The sequence below is a fragment of the Serpula lacrymans genome, assembly GCF_000218685.1.
Source record: "Serpula lacrymans var. lacrymans S7.9 unplaced genomic scaffold SERLAscaffold_7, whole genome shotgun sequence".
Classification (NCBI taxonomy): Eukaryota; Fungi; Basidiomycota; class Agaricomycetes; order Boletales; family Serpulaceae; genus Serpula; species Serpula lacrymans.
In genome coordinates this window covers 2,254,166-2,277,046 of record NW_006763296.1, presented here as the reverse complement: position 1 = coordinate 2,277,046, position 22,881 = coordinate 2,254,166, and the positions used below count along the sequence as shown (strand labels likewise).

Here is a 22,881-nt window from a genome sequence, read left to right as displayed (position 1 = left end):
TTGAAACCATAGTCATTTATATGCAGCTCGCTGTGGTCTCCCGTGCATGTTGTCCATCTTGGATTTTCGGATTTTTCGTGTTGGGTAGTATTCTCCTTTTGTGTGAGCTCGGATTTCTACGTCAGCGAATTAGGAACGGTGACTCGTCACTTTTGCATTCTGATCAGTCACATAGTCACACAGACTGAAGCACCTTTTTCCCGGTCTATCCGAGTCTTTCGGGTCTTGGGGACGCATATACATACAGCAAACTTTTCAGACTTTTCCACTTCCACGAGGCCACCAGTCAAAGAGTATTCAATGGCAGATAAAGACTAGGTAGGAAAAAGAGCAATTGGCGTGACGCACGCCGGAGCTGCCTTCTATTATAATCAATATCACCACTTGATTTTGATTTTTACTCGAGCGTAGTTTCAGTTTCACGTGTGGACAACGTTGCAGCAACATCATTTTCCCCCCGAGGCTACGCACAATTGCCTCAACTCACAACTGAACCATCTCGCCCACCCACCATTCTGTTGGAGCGCAAGCAAACACCCCTAAATTGACAATATAACTGAGTACGTAACGTTTGCGCATTTATGGAGACTCAATGATGTATACTTATAACATACATATAGCCCTGGTCGCGCATATATACAGCATATATCCATACATTAAGTATCCACCATCGAAAGATAAATGTAGGGCTTCGTTAACTTGCGCATTCATTGAAATGAACTCCTCATTTGCCAATAGCACCACTTATCCAGCAATAGCAAGATGGACGGCTCCACAACCAAGCTCAACGGCCCGGATTTAGGCCTAGAGCGCACGCTGATCAACTTATCGATCAAGGTTGGCTTCATCGAAGCTCATGGAGTCCAGCACATTATCCACACGCTACAACCGCGGGAACGAGTGCTCTTGGACCAAATCGCGCAGCTATCGCTCGCCGTCGTTCCTCGGATCTCACTGAGTTTGATAAAACAGGAACCTCTTAAGCTGGGCTGCACCGCCCACGTCGACGAACTGCCTAATGAATTGCTCGCACAAATTTTCGAAGAAAGCAAGGAAGCGTATGTGGATGACTTGGAGCAGGGGCGTAGTTGCTGCTCCCTCGTCATTTCGCACGTGTGCAGACGGTGGCGATTCGTCGCGGTCAATACGCCTCGCCTGTGGACGACTGTGCATATCACCCCTCGCCGTTCGCTCTTACTGAGCCAAACATACATCGAGAGATCAGGGTGCCATCTTGTCGATATCATCCTTGACTATCGGTACTTCGAGGAGATACTTGAGCGGGAGCAAAGTAAAGCGAACGAAAAGGCGGAATCCTTCGTCTGCTGCCGCAGAAGTCGTCACTCCATATTGAGCCTTCAAATAAAGAGATGCGACGCGATAGCAGAGCTCGCGTTATCGTGTGTCAATCGCTGGGGCACGCTGACTATCAAAGGAGCAAAAAGGATGTACCTAATGAGATATGCATCAGTACATGCACCGTCGCTTCGCAGGCTCACTATCGACGAAGAAAGCATGGGTCGTGTGAGGGTGGTCAGACTGGGTGACGGTATTCCTACCGTATCGGGAGGATGTGCAGGTCGTCAGCTCGAAATGACTGGTTTCAGGTTTCCTTCGAATGTATAGTTACGTAGTGTAGTCCAGTGACTACCACGCATACATAATACACTTGTGCGTGTCACTCACTTTTTTTCCACCGCACTGAGGTCGTTGGCGCTATGTGCAAGTACGTGAGCGACACGGACATTAATACTCCAGCAAAGACCCAGACCCAGATATGAGCTATAGAGGGCTGTTGAAATTCGCGGCTACGATGGGGTTAGATACGTGCGATGTCTGAGGATAAGAATAGCAAGTTACCAAAGTAAGGGCACTGAATTTTGCCCCGTTGACGCTGTGGACCAAAACGACGACAGATGTAATGATTTTGTCAAGACGTGGGTAATTGCGATAATGACCGTTCAATAGGCTCGATCTTTGCCTCTTCTGCAGACAAATTTTTGAGGGTGATGTCCACGGGAGGTGGTATTTGAAAACAACCCATGCGTGGTGGATACGATGTCTAAGATCTAAGCTTCTGCGACGGTGGAGCTCGGAGTCGGATGTAGTGAGACTTGGCTATTTGTGAGTGGCATTAAGAAAAGGTACTGATAACACCGGGACAAGCCTAACCGTTCCAAGTGACGATACAAGTAGCTTGGTGGCTCAGCGCTCAGGTTTGAAGTGACATTGATGGAGGTTGGTGCAATTCAGTCTAGCTGATTTTGCGGAGGACTCTGGTGAGTGAGGAAGCGTGTTGCACATATTTGAAAAACGCACTGCCATATGATAAATAGCCAGACGCTGAGGCCTTCTTGGGGGTGATTGGAAAGCGAACAGGTGGAGTTCGGAGTCGGCCGGCTCCAGCTGGGTGCGTGGGGGAAGCTTAATACCGGGCTGTACGTAGCAGACAGAAAAGAGAGAGCTTTTACCTGATCGCGACGTATGCGAAGCAGACGGCTTTTTTCTTGCAGTTAGGTTGAGTCGCCGCGGCCAATTTTCGGGAAGCCGCGATCTGTGGTCGATCGCTTATGTAACTTGACAGGTGCTGCCTAAAAGAGGAAAGGAGTCGGGCACTCCGGCCATGTGGGTGATTCGATCGATCCCCACTTTAATTCATCTCGTCATCTCGACTTGGAACACTCAGCATATGCAGCAGCAGTCCGTGCAGGTATACAATGTCTGCTTGTGGCATATCTTGTTCCCGTGCACTGTGGGCAGGGTGCACAGATGGCTCGAATCAGTGGCAAGTTCGATATGCGACGTGATTATCAGGTGTGGGTGGGAGCTGAGAGAACTGGGGTGAGATGATGCGGATGGGCGATGGGTTCCGAGTCGGGGCAAGGAAGATCTGTCACTGGCAGAGGAATGTATTCATATGGCCGAGTAAATGGAATCATCTCCGCGGTCTTGTCTCCGACCTTTATAACACTAGCAGATCGTACACTGGTCAAACACCACCACCATGTTATCCCAAGATTACCCTACTTACCTCTCCTACGACTCATCCTCGCCTCCCTTCTCAGACTCTTCATACAACCCTTCACCAGGCTCTCTACCATGTCCTCCACCATCCAGCGCCATTCCTCCCTACTTCGCGTCCCTCGACCTATCTGAGCCCTCTCACATCGCACCTTCAAGGGCTCCGTCCTACTCTTCCCAGTCTTCCCAATCCTCGTCTGGCAATCCACGTTCCATGCGTCGATCCTCAAAGCTCACCATATCGCACCCATACGCCCGCCTGTACGCGCGCAAGGACGTTACGAAGCGGCGCAAGATCTGGAATCACGTCCTCGAGAAATCCCTTTTCAGCCCACACGAACTGTGAGTCCAGTCCCACCCGAATGTGAATGTGTAACACCTACCAATCCGATCATTCTCGCTAGCTCGACTCTGGGCGCACCACACAGACGCACAATCTATATCGCGTCTCTCGAGGCCCACATCGATCGTCTCCACTCCCAACTCCTCTCCTACGAGCTCTACCCCATCCCTTTCGACAAGCTAGAGCCTTACAAGGGTCTCAACTCCAAAACGGCAAAGGTAAGCTACCCAACTCACCCACTACATGGCTGACTCCGATCCAACAGAGCATGGTATCGGGCCTCCAGCACGACGCAACCCATACAAAGCTAAAACTTCTCGAGTTACAACGATCGGTAAATCAATTCCCTGCTCTTGCACTCGTCACATGCAACTCACCTGCACCATCGTGTAGAACAACCACCTCCGTGACGTCCTCTCAGGCCTAGACCCCCGCTCTACTTGTTCATCCAATTCCAATTCTCCTGTATCTATCGGCCCGGGCTCAACAGCGGTAGCAGGTGCGCACGGCGGCGGAGGCGCAGTCACTCCATCCACACACGCAGGCTCACACGCACACTCGCCACACGGTGCACCTGTCAACGGGGGCCTCCTCGAAGAGGAAACCCAATGTCGCTAACTAGCAAGCACTGTATCGTACCATCTCATCAGCATAGCCTCATCAGTTCCTATTATTTGTTATGAGACATATTAGTCTATAGTACAAATGTAATAAACTCAAACCGTGTGTGTTTGTGTACGTTTCCCCTGACCTGGTTTAACCTTCGCTTCTTGTATTAACTCGACGAAGATCGATCGAAGAATCGAAAGAAGAACTTGATTATCTTCTTTCTCGTTTATCACAAAAGCTGGGCTCAATGCCGCATTTGGCCAGTCTGTTTGGGTCCAAGTCGGCGTACCAAAAGTGTCGCAAAGAGCATGATCGTCTGGTAGATCTAGAGTCTCGGCGTGTCTTTGGTTTGAACCCTGCAAAAATCCGGGAACTCCCCGGACATTCCAGCCTGCCTTGTCCTTAGCTGAAGTACCGCAGTTGCCAAATTCAATCAACAAGAGGTAGGTTGCGGCAAGCTGTGAATTTTAGCTTGACCGAATGTCAACCTGCGTAGTATACAGTAATACATAATCTCGGCTGTAGAATCCAGTATACGGCGGACTTCAAATCTGAGGCAAAAAAACAGTAAAGTTTGCATGTGTGGTTGTACTAGAATGCCAGTGCATCATCATCATGGTCATAGAATAGAACAGACAAGAGGGGAGAGGTGTGTTGCTTAACTTGGCATTGTTTGGACAAGTCTTAAGACTTGCTGCGGCATCGTTGTGGGTGGGTCAAGTCGTAAACCTTCAAAGTACCAGAATCCCCAAGTCCAAATTCCTGGAACCATGGTAGAAAAACTAGGTCCAGACGGTTGTCTAGTTTTAACCGGCTTCTTAGGCTCTCAGTTCTTCTCCTGACTGGCGGACGCAAATGCGCGGCCTGGTCAGAGGAAAGAGAAGTTTGAAACTATGTAAAAATGAGAAAATTCCAGTGGTTCCACACCAAAGGAATTATGGTGATATAATGGTAATTAAAGGGGAATGGTTTGGAAGGAGTCTTGGGAGGTTGTTGGTGAGACATTGGCTGGGAAGAATGATAGAAAGGTGTCTGGGCGAGTTGGGATGTGAGTCAATGGGATGATAGGTTGTGTGTGTAAGGACCATTTTATTATTTCTTTATCTTCACTATGTCTTGGTTCTCGAACGCTTTTCCCATTACGCCTCTGGCTCTAGGGCTAGAGGTATCGTTTGCCGTTCTACTTCTCATAGCCCTCACAGGCTTTCTTAACCATCGTTACCATTTTATATCACAGATCAGAGACTGGGCATCGCTCCCAGCCAGCCAGCACACTGGGTAGGGACTGGTAGTAGGCATCTCGCCAACCAGCTCCAAGCCCCAGTAAAGCCTGGTAATACTAATAACGCCTTATCTAGAATCGTACCTCATCATGAGGATACGGTTCCTGACCACGCGTGACAATCTTCTATTATTAGTACAAGTCTCTCACCTGCTGATTAATCAAGCCAGAAGTCGTACGATAGTTACTCTCCCTTTTTCTTATTGGTTGATTAATTCCTCAGACCACTTTTCGTATATTCTCCTTTCGGTCTGAGGAACGGACAGTTCCCTATATAAAGACGTACCTATTCATGTATAGCTCCCTAGCTTTCTATTACTGAATTTACCCGCTTTACTCCTCAACAAGAACCTTTGAAGCTTACCTCTCAAAGTCCTCTACTCGCTATATTTACTAGCGTCTGTCGACCTCAAGCTCATTGGACCCTTACTCCCCGCAAGTGCAGAAGGAGATAGGTTTAGTTTTTGTTATAGTTTATCGTTGCCTCACAAAATAGAAAGCTCACTCTACAATCCGTTCACAGCGTACCATCTCGCTTGAACCCATTATAGCCCTAACCCACTTTTTCCTTCATCCCTCGGACGTGTTGTCATTCACCGTCCTCCTACCCATCCAAAACAAACCACTTGCCTTCTAGCTAAGCTAGCTAGTTGTCCTCTCCAACATTCCTACCCACCTCAAAATAATACTCTTACTTGTTCTAGCTCAAGTCCTCACCCTAGCTGTCGTCTTTGATCACTTCTACAATCGTCAAACTGTCGAACATCAGAGAGAGCCTAGTAACGGACGAAGAACGACGTTCACTCGAGGAATTCCATCGCGCCCTCAACAACCGAGACCTCCACGTTGCAGTACCTGTCGACGCTGCCACGGACCCCCAGCCTGCCCACAGCGACACAGAAACTGAGTACTACAAAGACTCATCAGCCACCTCTTCCCCCATCTCTGAACTGGAAGGACTAGTTCTAGCCGTCGACGATTTAGCATTTGAAATCTCCCAACTCCGTCAATACGTCGCGCTTACTCGAGTACGCATCAGCAGCTGCTCAAACCTGCTTTTGGGAATCCGATCAAGCGTCCAGAGAATTGTTCAGGTTCAATTCGATACACCTAGAGCACCTATCAATCGAAGTCTATGAACAGAGAATTCTAGAACCCCCTCGTCGGAACGACAGTGAAGAAAGACGAGCCCTCAGACGACGAGCGGCAGAACATAAGACAGCTCTTCTCATACTATCCGACGGAATCTCTCCACGCATCTATCACCTTCCAAACTACATTGAAACTCCCCAACTTGCGTTCTCACCAGAACAGGACGGGAGAGAGATCCACTACCTACTTCCCTGTGGAATCATCATCCACCGACGACCCTACTCCGCGCCCTACCTAGAATTCCTTACGCCCTACCTCGAACCATCCAAAATTGACGTATACGTTACAGCGTCATTTAATCCTACCCCTCTTGAACTTCTTTTTACAAGAATTGGAATTTACGAAACCGATCTCATCAAGTTCTATCGGGAAATACCATTCTTCTTTGACGTCCCCCTCACTCCCGAACAGAACGACGCCTTCAACCCACGAGACTATCTTAAAACAGGAGTCCACGTATTAGTTGTCACCCCTTTCTGCCGCGACGCAATACGAAGGATAGTAGCCTGCATATCGCAATTTCGCAGACTAGTATTTAAGATAGGACACGAAATCCTCGAAGGAAGAAATTGGGAAAGGGAACAAAGACAGATCAGGAACGTCTGTCGATTGTTCAGAGAATACCAAAACTACGGGAAAGAAGTTTTTGATTTAGTCATCCGCCACCCCACAGATCGTTTCATCGTTACCGAAATCAACACCGAGTTCTGGGGAGTACTTATTCGAGAAAACAACAGAGTCTACTCGCAGTACAAACCAGGGTACCATCTGACCCACGGAAATTTCTCTTATATTCCTCCCGTCTCCTCGTTGATCCAAGGAAACGTTCTTATAGAAAGAACCCCCTCACCAGACGAAGCAACCTCGAACTTGGACAGTAATTCTACCACTAGCTCACAGGTAGAAAGAGATTTGGAAGAAGAAGAGAATATTTTTGGATTTACTTCTAACGATTGGAGTGACGAATTTGATTATGATTCAAACTAAATAAACCTCGTTTCAATCCTTCAAAGTGTTTTCTGAATATCGAAACCCAAGACCGTCCATAGAACCAGAGACTCCACCCAGACAAACCCTACCGCTACCGCCTACACGCCCACCTCCACCTCCAATTCCTCCAAAACCCTCATCCATGTCTAACCCCACGCAGTTACACGGCAAAGTAACACTCGCAGCAGAACCCTTCGAATTCAAAGGAGAGAAGGAACGATTCATAGCATGGCGCCAAGCACTACAGTTGTACTTAACCGCCTACGCATCCTACTTTCCAGACGAGAAGACAAAGCTCATCTACCTCCTGTCCAAAATCAGCGACCAAGGAACGTCGACAGTAAAAGCTTGGAAAGAGAACGTGCTTACCAAAGCTTGGAAAGAGAACGTGCTTACCAAAGCTTGGAAAGAGAACGTGCTTACCAAAGCTCTCGACGCAACTACCCCCGTATGGCCGACTCTCTCGACCGTCCTAACCGATCTAGCCCAAGTATTCGGGAATCCAAACGAAAGATCACAGGCGGTAAACGAGATTGAGACATACAAGCAGGAGAATAAGCATTGCGACGAATTCTTTAGCCATTTCACAACGCTCATGGACAAGGCCGGATATGACACTACCACTCACTTCGACGTGATCAATCAAATTCTCAAAAAGAATCTTCACTCTCGAATCTGTGATTTCGTCATCATCCAGAGAGACCTACCAAAAACATTTGCTGAGTGGAAAACGCAAGCCTACGCATGGGAGGCACGAAGAGAAGAGTTTCAGTTAGACGAAAGACGAAAGAGAGAAGTCACGCAGCCGTCGCGACCTATCTACAGACAACAGACGTATACGCACCAGCATGTGCAACAGCCGCAGCCACAGCAGATGGCGAGACCCCAGACGAATCAGTATGCAAGAAGGTTCGAGGATCAACCTCAGAGAGGTGTATTCCCCGGACAAGGTGTACCCATGGATACGGACCGACAGAGTCGGTTCAGATTATGTTACGGATGTGGCCAGCCGGGTCATATTGCAAGGAACTGCCCTCTGAAGAAAGTTGCAGCTAGAGAAGCAACCACAACCCAGGAGGAGACAAAGACGAAGGATTTTCTCGAAGGTCAGGAGTAAGCACGGACTCTCTGACCAGTAAGCTTGGTTCGGAAAATGTATTTGTAACTGATAAATCGAAACATGTTTCCCAAAACCCACGTGCCGAGAAATACGCTAAGCCACATTCAGCGGAATGGTTGGCTCGACGAATTAAAGACCAGAGAGAAGAAAGAGCCAAAGCATTGGTTCGGAACTGGGCCTCACCCCAGTGTTACCCACACATCACGACGGATACAATCAATTTACTCAAGCAACACAATGAACAGTATATCGTAGAGCAATTGAATGTGATCAAAGACTTCGCATCCCTCCCCCCATCTCATCAACGCAAACTCTCGCTACAATGTCAATTATCCACTATCGACGATCACCAGACGCATGTCATACCAGTTTTGATAGATTCAGGATGCACAGATTCTATCATTGACGAAGCCTTTGTTCGGCAACACAACATTTCCACAAAACCACTGCCAACTCGTGTTATTGTCTCAAACGCCGATGGAACCAAGAATCGCACTGGACCTTTAACGGAATATGTGACACTTCGCCTAACTGTGGCAGGTCGCACGGAATTAATGGACTTCCTGGTCACTGGACAAAGAGAGGCCAGAATTTTATTAGGACACGGCTGGCTACGACGCACGAATCCCAATATCAACTGGCAAACCAACACCATCACGTACCCTTCTGATGATACGGAGTATCACCCTGAAGACGGAGATAGAGTCATTGCTGTAGACTTACAGAGCAGGATTGACAAAATTTCTGTCGAAAGCAACGTATCTCAGACCAAAAGCCAACAGATTGCGGGAAGAATCAGAACGAGCAAAGTCAACACTCACGTTCAGAGACGTCGTTCCCCCGTTTTATCATCATTTTGAGCCAGTATTCACAAAAGCGTCATTTGACAAACTACCCCCACGACGAGTCTGGGACCACGCAATTGAACTCCTACCAGAAGCCAAAGGTCTAGACTGTAAAACGTATCCACTCAACCGAGACGAACAAATTCATCTTGACGAATTCTTGAAAGAGAACCTGGAGACAGGGAGGATCAGAGTATCGAAATCCCCTTACGCATCCCCGTTCTTCTTTATCAAGAAAAAAGACGGATCTCTCAGACCGGTACAAGACTATCGGAAACTCAACGCCCTCACAATTAAAAACCGATATACGTTACCCCTCATTTCAGAATTGATAAACCGACTCAAAGGAGCGAGATTCTTCACCAAGCTGGATGTCCGTTGGGGATATAATAATGTTCGAATCAAAGAAGGAGATGAGCACAAGGCCGCCTTCAGAACTAACAGAGGACTGTTCGAACCTCTGGTTATGTTCTTCGGACTCACGAACTCCCCAGCCACCTTTCAGACAATGATGGACCGACTTCTCCGAGACCTAATCAACAAAGGATCAGTTATTGTATACCTCGACGACATCATGATATTCACCGACTCGTTAGAAGAACACAGGAAGATCGTATCCAAAGTTCTTCAGATACTCGCGGACAATCAATTATATCTCAAACCAGAGAAATGCGAGTTTGAAAAGAAAGAAGTCGAATATCTGGGAATGATCATCTCCCATGATACGATTCGCATGGACCCGCTAAAAGTACAGGCAGTTGCAGAATGGCCGATACCGCGAACCAAAAAGGAATTACAGTCGTTCCTAGGGTTTTCGAACTTTTACAGACGATTCATCAGGGACTATGGAAAGATTACCAAACCGCTGACGATTCTCACCGGAAAGGTAGACTGGGAATGGGCTGAAGATCAGCAACAAGCATTTGACGTTCTCAAAAAAACAATCACCACTTCGCCCACACTCGCAATCCCTAACGACGAAGATCCATTCAAAGTTGAATGCGACGCCTCCAACTACGCCACAGGAGCGGTGTTATCCCAGCAGCAAGAAGGGAAATGGAGACCGGTCGCATTCCTGTCAAAGTCGATGAACCCTGCAGAGAGAAATTACGCTATCTGGGATAAAGAGATGCTAGCGGTAATGCATGCATTGGAAGAATGGCGACACCTCCTCATGGGAGCTAAACACCAGTTCACCATATTCACCGACCATCAGAACCTCACCTACTTCCGAGACCCCCAGAAGGTAAACAGACGACAAGCTAGGTGGATGGACACACTAGCGAGATACAATTTCAAGCTAGAGCATGTGAAAGGCTCGGCAAACACGAAAGCGGACCTACTTAGTCAAAGAGTAGACCATCCGAGAGGCGAGAGAGACAATGAAGGACAGGTCCTTCTACCTCAGCTCGTGGAAGCAAACATTTATACTATGGAGGACGTGTTAGAAGAACACTACCTGGACGAGCTGCTAGCTTCGCAGCATAAACTAGATGATTACGTGGTAAAGAAGTTGAAAGAAGATCCAAAGGTTTGGAAGAAACGAGACGGAATCATCTGGATAGGAAATGAGAAAGAAGACGAATTGACGTTATGATCATTCAAAAACAGTATCTACGTACCCCAAGATCCAAAGTTGAGGGCACGTATTATCGAAGAAGAACATGACACGAGCCTCAGTGGCCACCCAGGAGAAAGAAAGACGTACGAAGGAGTAAACCGATCTTTCTGGTGGCCTAGCCTCAGGAGAGATATCAGGAAATATATCGCAGGATGCGAGATATGTCAGAGAACAAAGTCGCATCGTCAAAAGCCGCATGCTCCCCTCCATCCAAATCCGATCCCTGATCGTCCTTGGCAGATAATCACGACGGATCTCATCGGAGCATTACCAGAGTCAAACGGATACGACGCTATCCAGGTTTTTGTTGACAGATTCTCAAAAATGGCTCACTTCGTACCAACACATGTCACTCTCGATTCGTTAGGCTACGCCAAACAACTACGAGATTCGGTTATACGACTACACGGCATCCCGGAAAAGATTATATCGGATAGAGGACCTCAATTCATGTTGAACTTCACCAAGGACTTCTATCAAACCCTTGGGATTGAACCCGGTCTGTCAACAGGTTACCATCCCCAAACTGACGGGCAGTCCGAACGAATCAATCAAGACCTGGAACATTACCTACGCACGTTCATTAATCACCGACAAGACGACTGGGCTGATTGGCTAGCCATTGCCGAGTTCACGTACAACAATCATCTTCACTCCGCGACCAATCAGACCCCCTTCTTTGTAAATTATGGTTCTCACCCTTGTAAAGGAACCGGTCAGAAGCCTTCAGGGCGCTCGCAAGCTGCCGAAGATTTTGCAACCTCTATGACGAAACTACACGAACAAACTCGGCAATCATTATTACTCGCGAATCAAAACCTCAAAAAGTACTATGACCGGAAACGCACGGAAGCACGAGAATATCACAAAGGAGATAAGGTGTGGTTAGAGGGAACTTATATCTCCACCGATCGACCGATGAAGAAGTTAGATGACAAGCGATTTGGCCCGTTTACGGTAAAAGCAAAAGTTGGCCCATCCGCTTATCTCCTTGACGTCCCTAGATCCTGGAAGGCGATCCATCCCATATTCAACGAAATCCTCTTATCACCGTATCGCACGCCGGAGTTCCCCAATCAACCTCGTACCTCGAAACCTCCGCCGATCCAAGTTGATGGCGCAGTCGAATACGAAGCCGAAGAAATCATCGCTTCTCGACCCACTAAACTCAAAGGGGCTAAGCTCAATTACTTCGTCCATTGGAAGGGATACCCGATCACGGAGAGGACGTGGGAACCCGATCACCATTTAAAAAATTCCCCCTCGCTTATTGCCACCTTCCACCGCAAACACCCTGCCGCCCCACGTGTCATCGCCTCCGCCGCTTTACGATTTCGTCCTTACGAAAATTTCACTACTACAACCGAAAAACCCCGCCTCTTTGACTGGATCACAAACCGCTTCACGGACTGCGGCGCTAAGATTCTTGGGACAAGAATATAAAAGGGGGGGGTAATGTAAGGACCATTTTATTATTTCTTTATCTTCACTATGTCTTGGTTCTCGAACGCTTTTCCCATTACGCCTCTGGCTCTAGGGCTAGAGGTATCGTTTGCCGTTCTACTTCTCATAGCCCTCACAGGCTTTCTTAACCATCGTTACCATTTTATATCACAGATCAGAGACTGGGCATCGCTCCCAGCCAGCCAGCACACTGGGTAGGGACTGGTAGTAGGCATCTCGCCAACCAGCTCCAAGCCCCAGTAAAGCCTGGTAATACTAATAACGCCTTATCTAGAATCGTACCTCATCATGAGGATACGGTTCCTGACCACGCGTGACAATCTTCTATTATTAGTACAAGTCTCTCACCTGCTGATTAATCAAGCCAGAAGTCGTACGATAGTTACTCTCCCTTTTTCTTATTGGTTGATTAATTCCTCAGACCACTTTTCGTATATTCTCCTTTCGGTCTGAGGAACGGACAGTTCCCTATATAAAGACGTACCTATTCATGTATAGCTCCCTAGCTTTCTATTACTGAATTTACCCGCTTTACTCCTCAACAAGAACCTTTGAAGCTTACCTCTCAAAGTCCTCTACTCGCTATATTTACTAGCGTCTGTCGACCTCAAGCTCATTGGACCCTTACTCCCCGCAAGTGCAGAAGGAGATAGGTTTAGTTTTTGTTATAGTTTATCGTTGCCTCACAGTGTGTGTGGTTGGTAGAATGTTTGGAGTAGTGCAAAAATGATGATGATGGTGATGATGATGATGATGATGATGATAGCTGCTGGTACGTTCATAGACGGTACTTGTTACGAGTTGTTGATTGTGTTAGATCCCTACACCTTATGCTGAACTAATGGAGGTGTAAGTTTTAAAATCAAGCAAGTAGCGTCAAGTATCGATGTTAAGAAGTAATCAACAACTGAGGAAATGTATGTACATGAGTGTTGGTATATATACATTTCTGAAGGTCAGCTATGAGGCACTGACTGATGTTCTACGTCATAGTCTAGGCTTTGTTAGGTGATTGTTACGTGACCAGATATAACTAACTACTTGTTTATGTAATGAGTCATGTGATAGTAATATCACGTGACTATAATAAATAAGGTTTTGAGATTAGATAAGGTTTGATTCAAATTGTGACAACTAAGGCATCTATTTGTGAGGCAACATTAAACTATAACAAAAACAAAACCTGTCTCCACTGCACTTGCAGGGAGTAAGAGGTTCAATGAGCCTGGTTATCAACAGTTGCTAGAGAATATAGCAAGTAGAGGATGTAGGAGTAGGACTCAGAGGTTTCTGATAAGAGGTAAAGCGGATAATTCAAGTAATAGAAAACTAAAGAGCTATACATGTGATGTGTGTAACAACCAAGAGTTAGTTACTCTGGCGCACACAAGAACACACTATAAAGGTAGTGATGAGGGAGTGGTTACCCTTTAAGCTGCAGAGAGTTTGTTGGTATACAACAGGAAGACTCGCTGCGGAGTCTCCTGGATCTATTGGGGTATATATACTAATACAGAGTGTTTGTACTTATATACTGTACAGTTTGATAAAGTTAGTGGCTGGTGATGTCATGGGGCCTAGCCCACATGCCCAGCTCCACTGTGTGAAAGAGTTGTATCTAAAATAAGAAGAAGGCAACGCGGTGTGAGAAAGAGGAGTTTGAACAAAAGGGGAAGTGCCACGTGGCACCATGTGTGAAAGCTAAAGTGTACAAGGTTAAAGTGGAGAATGAAAAAGAAGGAAAGGTCCGAAAATTGTGTTATTGTAACAATGTGTAAGGTTTATATAGCTAACTGTCAGTTCCTCAGACCAAAAGGAGAATAGACGAAAAGTGGTCTAAGGGGAAAATCAACCAATGAGAAAAAGGATAACTATCATATGACTTTGAAGATTAATCAGCAGGTGGGAAAGTGTACTAATAATAAGTGTTGTCACGTGTATTCAGGAACCGTATCCTCATAATGGGGTACAATCCTGACTAGAGTGTTTATTAATATCTCCAGGCACTGATGGGGCTTGGAGCTGGTTGGTGAGATGCTTACCACCAGTCCTTACCCATTGTGCTGGCTGGCTGGGAGTGATACCCAGTCTCTGATCTGGGATATAAAGTGGTAGTGGTGGTTAAGAAAGCCTGTGAGGGCTATGAGAAGTAAGATAGCAAACGATACCTCTAGCCCTAGAGCCAGAGGTGTAATGGGAAAAGTGTTCGAGAACCAAGACATAGAGAAGATAAGAAAATAGTAAAATAGTCCTTACACTATTAATATATCCAAGCACCTACACAGCTTGGAGCTGGTTAGTGAAATCTCTACTACCAGTCCCTACCTGTTGTGCTGGCTAGCTGGGAGTGCCTGAGACCCAAGGCATAGAGTGGAAAGATAAAGAAAAGTAAATAGTCCTTACATAGATAGATATAGATAAAGGCCTAGAAAAAAGACAGTTTGACATTTGTGAGCGTAACTAGTGAGACACATACATGAATACCAATATGACCACAGAAAAGTCCTTTGAATAGATCTTCTGGGTTGTAAGGAGCACCATCTGTTACAACTAAAGTTTTTATACTCTGGTGCACAATAAGGAGCAAACAAAGAGGGTTGGATGAGAGAGTGGATAAGCTCCCTTAGGATTAGGATTGAGTTAGTTGTGGGTAAACAACAGGAGGACTTGCTGAGGAGTCTCCTGGATCTATTAGGGTATTTATACTAATATACTAATACAAGGTGTTTGTACTTACATACTATACAGTTGATTAAGGCAGTGCCTGATGATGTCATAGTGTAAATTGGGGAGTGTTTTGCTAAGAGATAGTGATTCACTCTGCTTATCTTTTTCACTCACTTCCTCACATAGTACTGGATTTAACCTGGGTTATATTCAATAATATGTAAGAGTCTGTGATTTGATTGTCCTAATCTAATCACAAACTTGGACTAAATATCTATGTGGCTTGTAAGTACATAGTTTTAACTATCTAATTTTGACGCAAGGTATGGCTAATAGCCAATATCTTACACCCTCCCCCAGAAAAAAAAAGGTTTAGTGTTCTTACATACAAAGAGAGGGAAAGTAAAGAAGAAAGGGAAATATATTCAAGATATATATGTATATGCTGTGTGTAAAGTATATTGTATGTACAATAGGGTGTACAAACATGTATATGTAAGGACCATTTATTATTTTCTCTATGTCTTGGTTTTCGAACACTTTCCCCGTTACACCTCTGGCCCTAGGGCTAGAGGTATCATTTGCTATTCTACTTCTCATAGCCCTCACAGGCTTTCTCAACCATCATTACCACTTTATATTGCAGATCAGAGACTGGGTATCACTCCCAGCCAGCCAGCACAATGGGTAAGGACTGGTGGTAAGCATCTCACCAACCAGCTCCAAGCCCCATCAGTGCCTGGAGATATTAATAAACACTCTAGTCAGGATTGTACCCCATTATGAGGATACGGTTCCTGAATACACGTGACAACACTTATTATTAGTACACTTTCCCACCTGCTGATTAATCTTCAAAGTCATATGATAGTTATCCTTTTTCTCATTGGTTGATTTTCCCCTTAGACCACTTTCCTTTTATTCCTCTTTCGGTCTGAGGAATAGACGGTTAGCTATAAAAACCCTACATATTCATGTATTGTTCTTTAGCTTTCTATTACTTGAATTACCCGCTTTACTCCTCATCAGAAACCTCTGAGTCTACTCTCATATCCTCTACTTGCTATATTAACTAGCATCTGTTGATCTTCAAGACTCACTGTACCTCTTACTCCCTGCAAGTGCAATCAGAGATGGGTAGTGTTTTTGTTATAGTTTATCATTGCCTCACAAAATAGAAAACTCACTCTACAATCCGTTCACAGTGCACCATCTTGCTTGAACCCATTATAGCCCTAAACCAACTTTTCCTTCATCCCTTGGACATGCTGTTGTTCACTGTCCTCTTACCAAAACTTCCACTTGCCTTCTAGCTAAGCTAGCTAGTTGTCCTCTCCAACATTCCTACCCACCTCAAAGTAATACTTCTACTCATTCTTGCTCAGGTCCTCACCATAGCCGTTATCTTCGATCACTTCCACAATCACCAAAGTGTTGAACATCAGAGAGAGTCTGGTAACGGAAGAAGAACACCGTTCCCTCGAAGAATTCCACCGCGCCCTCAACAACAGAGACCTACACATTGCAGTACCTGTCAACGCTGCCATGGACCCCCTACCTACCCACAGCGATGCTGAAACTGAGTACTACAAAGACTCGTCAGCCGCATCCTCTCTCATCTCTGAACTAGAAGAACTAGTTCTAGCTGTCGACAATTTAGCATTTGAAATCTCCCAACTTTGTCAATACGTTGCACTCACTCGTGGACGCATTTGCAGCTGCTTGAACTTGCTTCTGGGAATCAGATCAAGCATCCAGAGAATTGTTCAGGTTCAATTCAATACACCTGAAGCACCTACCAATCAAAGTCTACGAACAGAGAATTCTAGAACCCCCTCGCTGGAGCGACAGTGAAGAAAGACGGGCTCTCAGACAACGAGTCGCGGATCATAAAACAGCTCTCTTAGTATTATCAGACGGAATCTCCCCACACCTCTATCATCTTCAAAACTACGTCAAAACTCCTCAACTTGTGTTTACACCAGAACAAGACGGGAGAGAAATCCATTACTTACTCCATTGTGGAATCATCATCCACTGACGACCCTACTCCGCACCTTATCTAGAAATCCTCAAAGCTTCTCAAACCATCCAGAATTAACATATACGTCATAGCGTCTTTCAATCCTATCCCTCTTGAAAGACTTTTTAACAGAATCAGAATTTACGAAACCGACCTTATCAAATTCTACCAAGAAATACCCTTCTTTTTCGACCTTCCTCTCGCACCTGAACAGAACAACGCCTTTAACCCACAAGACTATCTTAAAACAGGAGTCCACGTACTAGTTGTTACTCCTTTCTGCCGCAACGCAATACAAAGGATAGTAGCCTGCATCTCACAATTTTGCAGACTAGTGTTTAAAATTGGACACGAAATCCTCGAAGGAAGAGATTGGGAACAAGAACAAAGACAGATTAGGAATGTCTGCCAATTGTTCAGAGAGTATCAAAACTATGCAAAAGAAGTCTTCAACTTAGCCATTCGCCACCCCACAGATCGTTTCATCGTCACCGAAATCAACACCAAGTTCTGGGGAGTACTTATTCGAGATAATAACAGTACAGACCAAGATATCATCTGACTAGAAGAAACTTCTCTTATATTCCTCCCGTCTCGTTGTTGATCCAAGGAAACATTCTCATTGAAAGATCTCCCTCACCAGACGAAGCAACCTCCAACTTAGACAGTAATTTTACCACAAGCTCACAGGTAGAAAGAGATTTGGAAGAAGAAGAGAATATTTTTGGGTTCACTTCTACAGATTGGAGTGACGAGTTTGATTACAATTCAAATTAAATAAACCTTGTTTCTATCTTCAAAAGTGTTTTCTGAATATCAAAACCCAAAGCCGTCCATAGAACCAGAAGCTCCACCCAGACAAACCCTACCACTACCACCTACATGCCCACCTCCACCTCCACCTCCTATTCCTCCGAAACCCTCATCCATGTCTAATCCCACGCAGTTACACGGCAAAGTAACTCTAGCAGCAGAGCCTTTCGAATTCAAAGGAGAAAAGGAACAGTTTATAGCATGGCACCAAGCACTACAGTTGTACTTAACCGCCTATGCATCCTACTTTCCAGACGAGAAGATGAAGCTCATCTACCTCCTGTCCAAAATCAGCAACCAAGGAACATCGACAGTAAAAGCTTGGAAAGAGAATGTTCTTACCAAAGCTCTCAACACAACTACCCCTGTATGGCCGACTCTCTCGGCCGTCCTAACCGATCTAGCCCAAGTATTTGGGAATCCAAACAAAAGATCACAGGCGGTAAACGGGATCGAAACGTACAAACAGGAAAATAAACACTGCAACAAATTCTTCAGCCACTTCATGACACTCATGGATAAGGCAGATATGATGCGACCACTCAATCACATTCTCAAAAAGAATCTTCACTCTTGTATCTGTGACTTTGTCATCATCCAGAAAGACCTACCAAAGATGTTCGCTGAATGGAAGACACAAGCTTATGCATGGGAGGCAAGAAGAGAAGAGTTCCAATAAGACAAAAGACAAAAGAGAGAAGTCACGCAGCCGTCGCAACCTATCTACAGACCACAAACGAATACGCACCAGTATGTGCAACAGCCGCAGCCACAGCAGATGGCAAAACCCCAGATAAATCAATATGCAAGAAGGTTTGAGGATCAACCTCAGAGAGGTGTATTCCCCGGACAAGGTGTACCTATGGATACGAACCAACAGCATCGGTTTAGATTGTGTTATGGTTGATGGAGATAGCTGCCACCCCAACACCAATGCCCTAGAAACAGTTTGTAAGCCCCAGTATGGTGTGTTATTGTTTGTTTATTCTGAATTACTATTCTGCTGAAGGCCATTTTTTGCTAATGACAACTTCTCCATCACCACCTCCTTCAACCTTCAACCCAGCCTAGACAGCCCCAGCAATGTCAATTCCAAAATAAAAAGATCTTTCTTATTTATTTTACACTGATACATTACTATTTACGATTCCTAGGCTACTTCTGGAAGACCTAATATAAGAAAGGTGATATGATTCTAGCTCTAGTAGCATGCACAGTAAGTGTTCATTTGTTCGTTTATCTACAAAATAAACTAACAATCAAAATTGTCTACCAGCTTGAATATGTTTTACTAGGTGCTGTCAATAATGCTATAATAGAATTCTCAGACACAGCATTTTCTGCCAGGTACATCACCTTAATCACCATAGATCTCTACTTATTATACTTTTACAAGATGGGATCATGATATGAAATGCTCTCCTACATACTTGGCAGAATATTTGATAATTTGATGAATATGTTTGGTAAGAGCTCACTACATATATCTTGTAACATTTTTGTAACTTCAAGTATTTTTATAGGAATAGTTGTAGGAATAATTGTACAAAATTGGGGCAATCTGATGTTGTTTTATAGATGTTACTGCAGCAGCATTTTTTGAATTCAATATAATTTGCTTTAATATTGTTTTTTTTCAATATAATTGAGTATGGATCAATATAATTCATTTAGAGTGAATTAGAGTGAATTATAGTCAAAAAGTGCAAGGTCATTTTTGTTTTGACAACTGTGCTATAAACCACTTTTTACGATATAGCAATACTCTAAACTGATATTTATTGATATTTATGCATTTAGAGTAGGGGACTGTGCAAGAATTGCACTTATAGATATAACAGATATAAATGCAATAAATTGCATTTATATCCAAGTCATGTTTTCCTGATGGAGCATTGCTGCCTTAGGATAGCTTCTGAGGTCTGCTATTTCCTGGGCCAGCCGGGAATCAGTGTACACCTAGGCATCATCAGCTTCTGTGTACATCACTCTGCTAATAGTGTAGTGATGCACCACATCAGGAAAACGTGATTTTGCTATAGTTGGATATAATTGGAACTTTTACCAACTATAGCAAAATATGCATTATATGATTTATATTGATAATGACTTATAGTGATCTATACATGTAATAAAAAATGATATTTTATCCACTACTAATACTACATTGTTTGGTATGCAAACTTGCTAGTCCAATTGTTAAGTAAAAATGTGGAACATATGTCTAGTACATTTTCTGTATGCCAAGTTTTTGGCTGAGTTAGCCAGCTTGAATTCATTCTTGAAGCCAAATCTGAACCGCTTTTTGAGACATTTAAACTCCGATTTAAATGTCTTAAAAAGCAGTTAGATCTCTCTATAATGCCTATAGTGTTGAGCAAAATGTGTTGTCAACTGTGGGAAAGTGCTACTGTGCTGCAGCGCACTCCCGCCCTCTATTATGGCTCACCACTGTGGCACACAGTGTCAAAATGTGGGAATTTTATTTACCTTTTCACATTGTCATTTCAATACTATACCAAACCAAAATAAAAACTCAAATGGGTTCAAGCCATTCGGGCTGCAAATAGGCCCGTCTTTCTCAGTACTTGTAAAGAAGGGCCTCTGTGCATTGGACTTGGTATATTTTCACTGTTGTATTCTCCCTATATTGGTGCGCAAGAATTTTCCACCTGCTGAAACTATTGTTTTAGATTTGTACTTGTTTGTATCATTTGTATTTTTTATTTTTGCCACATATACTAAACTTGTATCATTGGCTTGGTTTTCAGAACTCCAATACCTAGGATTATACATTCTAAATGATGCAGTTATCTGATGGCCAGGGGCAGAGCTGCAATAAGTAGTCCTTCTCCATCATCACCACCTTCAAACTAAAACAGTGACATTATTAAATTCATTTATGTGAGCGTTATTTGATATTACTATTCACAATTTCTAGGCTACTTCTGAAAGACCTTTGGCTCTAGTTGTAACAACCAAGAGTTAGTTACTCTGGCGCACACAGAACACACTATAAGGAAGATGATGAGGGAGTGGTTACCCCTTAGGATGCAGAGAGTTAGTTGGTATACAACAGGAGGACTCGCTGAGGAGTCTCCTGGATCTATTGGGGTATATATACTACTACAGGGTTATTTGTACATATGTACTATACAGTTGATAGCGACAGTGGCTGATGATGTCATGGGGCCTAGCCCGCATGGCCAGCTCCACTGTGTGAGAGAATTGTGTCTATAATAAGAAGAAAGGCAACGCGGCGCGAGAAAGAGGAGTTTGGACAAAAGGGGAAGTGCCGCGTGGCACCATGTGTGAAAGCTAAAGTATAAGGTTAAAGCGGAGAATAAAAGTAAAGGGAAGGTCCAAAAATTGTGTGATTGTAACACTAGTAGCATGCTCTGTAAGTGTTCATATCTTTTTTTAAATAAAACTAACAATCAATATTGTTTACCAGATTGAATGTGCTTTGCTAGGTGCTATCAACAATGCCACAATAGAATTCTCAGAGACAGTATTTTCTGCCAGGTACATCGCCTCAATCACTATAAATCTGTACTACTTATTATACTTTTACAAGGTGGGATCATCATATGAGGTTGCTGGAAAAATTTCAGAAATGTTCTCCTATATACCTGGTGGTGTAACAACCAAGAGTTAGTTACTCTGGCGCACAACTCAGACAAGCAAAAGAGTAATGAGAGGGAGGGGTTTCCCCTCAAGGTAGGACCAAGTTAGTTGTGGGTAAACAACAGGAGGACTCACTGAGGAGTCTCCTGAATCTGTTGAGGTTTATATACTACTACAGGGTGTTTGTACTTATGTACTATACAGTTGTTGAAAGCAGTGGCTGATAGTGTCAGAGGGCGCAGCCCGTGTGACCAGCTCCACTGTGTGAGATACTTGTATCTAAAAATAAAAGGAACACAGTGCAGCGCGAGAAGGTAGAGTTTGAACAAAAGGAAAGTGCTGCTTGGCACCGTGTGTGAAAACTATAGAATAAAGTTAGATAGGAGAATGAAAGTTAAAGGTCCGAAAATTGTGTATCGTAACAGTATACCAGGGAGAAAGAACTGAAACTCGCAAACTCATCTAGAAGAGAATTCAGGATACGAGACAGGCAGAATGCATTAATTTTACCTGACAAATGCATGTGCAATTTCAGAGATGGCCATCAAACACTATGGTAGTTAACATTGATATTTGTAAAACAACCTTTGATGATAATGTTCTGTAAGTATGTAATTACAACAAGGGGTACGCAAGCAGGAAATTTCCAATGTCAGGCTAGGTTAGCCAGGTAAGGACCTGTATACACCCCCCCTCCCCATGGAAACGTCCTAATATGGTAATATTTACTCACAGGTCCGCTCAATCTGGGAAGTAGAAGTTGTTGCAGGTTATTGCATGCGCTGCTTTGGGAAGTGTAAATTACATAATCAATCAACCCCAGCCAAAAGCCAAAATTTATGGATTGATATGTAGTGATAGAAAATGAAAATTTCGTTTAAATTCGTGAAAGTGCCTTGAGTTCGAGTCACCTGATTGAAAATGCAGATCCATAGCGTCGTATATCACTCATATCAAAATATAAACATGTTTACAACTTTTTTGAGATGGATGGCCAAATTTAAGATTTTTATTGATAGATATCTGCATGCAAAGTAAAAAAATCTTGAACTATATCAATCTGAATAGACTTACATAGATCTCAATAGAATGATTTATTCACGATTTTATTCCACAATAATGAACTTTTATTTTGCCATATGAATACAGTGATATACATTGATACACACAGCCAGACATACTACATTAAAAAAAACATCAAAAAGCGGTAAAAAATGTTACAAAAAAGCCCAGAAAACACTACGAAAGCACATATTGATGGGAGAAAGCATGCATGGGGTATGGAAAAGAGTCAAGGTAGGAAT

General features: G+C 44.1%; 5 protein-coding genes across 5 annotated transcripts; all 5 read left to right on the top strand.

The window, feature by feature from the left end:
• Positions 1–220: 220 nt before the first annotated feature.
• Positions 221–1,691, top strand: SERLADRAFT_415848 (uncharacterized protein; the record flags this gene model as incomplete). The annotated part of the gene is made up of 5 exons (XM_007318907.1): positions 221–560; positions 621–683; positions 739–1,058; positions 1,122–1,400; positions 1,494–1,691. 3 exons carry the CDS (start codon positions 763–765, stop codon positions 1,624–1,626), a joined length of 708 nt encoding a protein of 235 aa, XP_007318969.1.
• A 1,313-nt stretch (positions 1,692–3,004) lies between these two features.
• Positions 3,005–3,982, top strand: SERLADRAFT_408728 (uncharacterized protein; the record flags this gene model as incomplete). The annotated part of the gene is made up of 4 exons (XM_007318906.1): positions 3,005–3,363; positions 3,426–3,582; positions 3,630–3,698; positions 3,758–3,982. The coding sequence occupies 4 exons, from the start codon at positions 3,005–3,007 to the stop codon at positions 3,980–3,982; spliced, it is 810 nt and encodes a 269-aa protein (XP_007318968.1).
• Positions 3,983–7,921: 3,939 nt separating this feature from the next.
• SERLADRAFT_390959 (uncharacterized protein) lies at positions 7,922–8,559 on the top strand (the record flags this gene model as incomplete). Its single annotated transcript, XM_007318905.1, has 1 exon — positions 7,922–8,559. One exon carries the CDS (start codon positions 8,272–8,274, stop codon positions 8,512–8,514), a length of 243 nt encoding a protein of 80 aa, XP_007318967.1.
• A 3,871-nt stretch (positions 8,560–12,430) lies between these two features.
• SERLADRAFT_390956 (uncharacterized protein) lies at positions 12,431–12,966 on the top strand (the record flags this gene model as incomplete). The annotated part of the gene is made up of 1 exon (XM_007318904.1): positions 12,431–12,966. The coding sequence occupies one exon, from the start codon at positions 12,475–12,477 to the stop codon at positions 12,643–12,645; it is 171 nt and encodes a 56-aa protein (XP_007318966.1).
• A 3,693-nt stretch (positions 12,967–16,659) lies between these two features.
• On the top strand, positions 16,660–18,629 carry SERLADRAFT_438547 (uncharacterized protein; the record flags this gene model as incomplete). Its single annotated transcript, XM_007318903.1, has 4 exons — positions 16,660–16,884; positions 17,181–17,644; positions 17,704–17,885; positions 17,941–18,629. 4 exons carry the CDS (start codon positions 16,660–16,662, stop codon positions 18,627–18,629), a joined length of 1,560 nt encoding a protein of 519 aa, XP_007318965.1.
• Between the last annotated feature and the right edge of the window lie 4,252 nt (positions 18,630–22,881).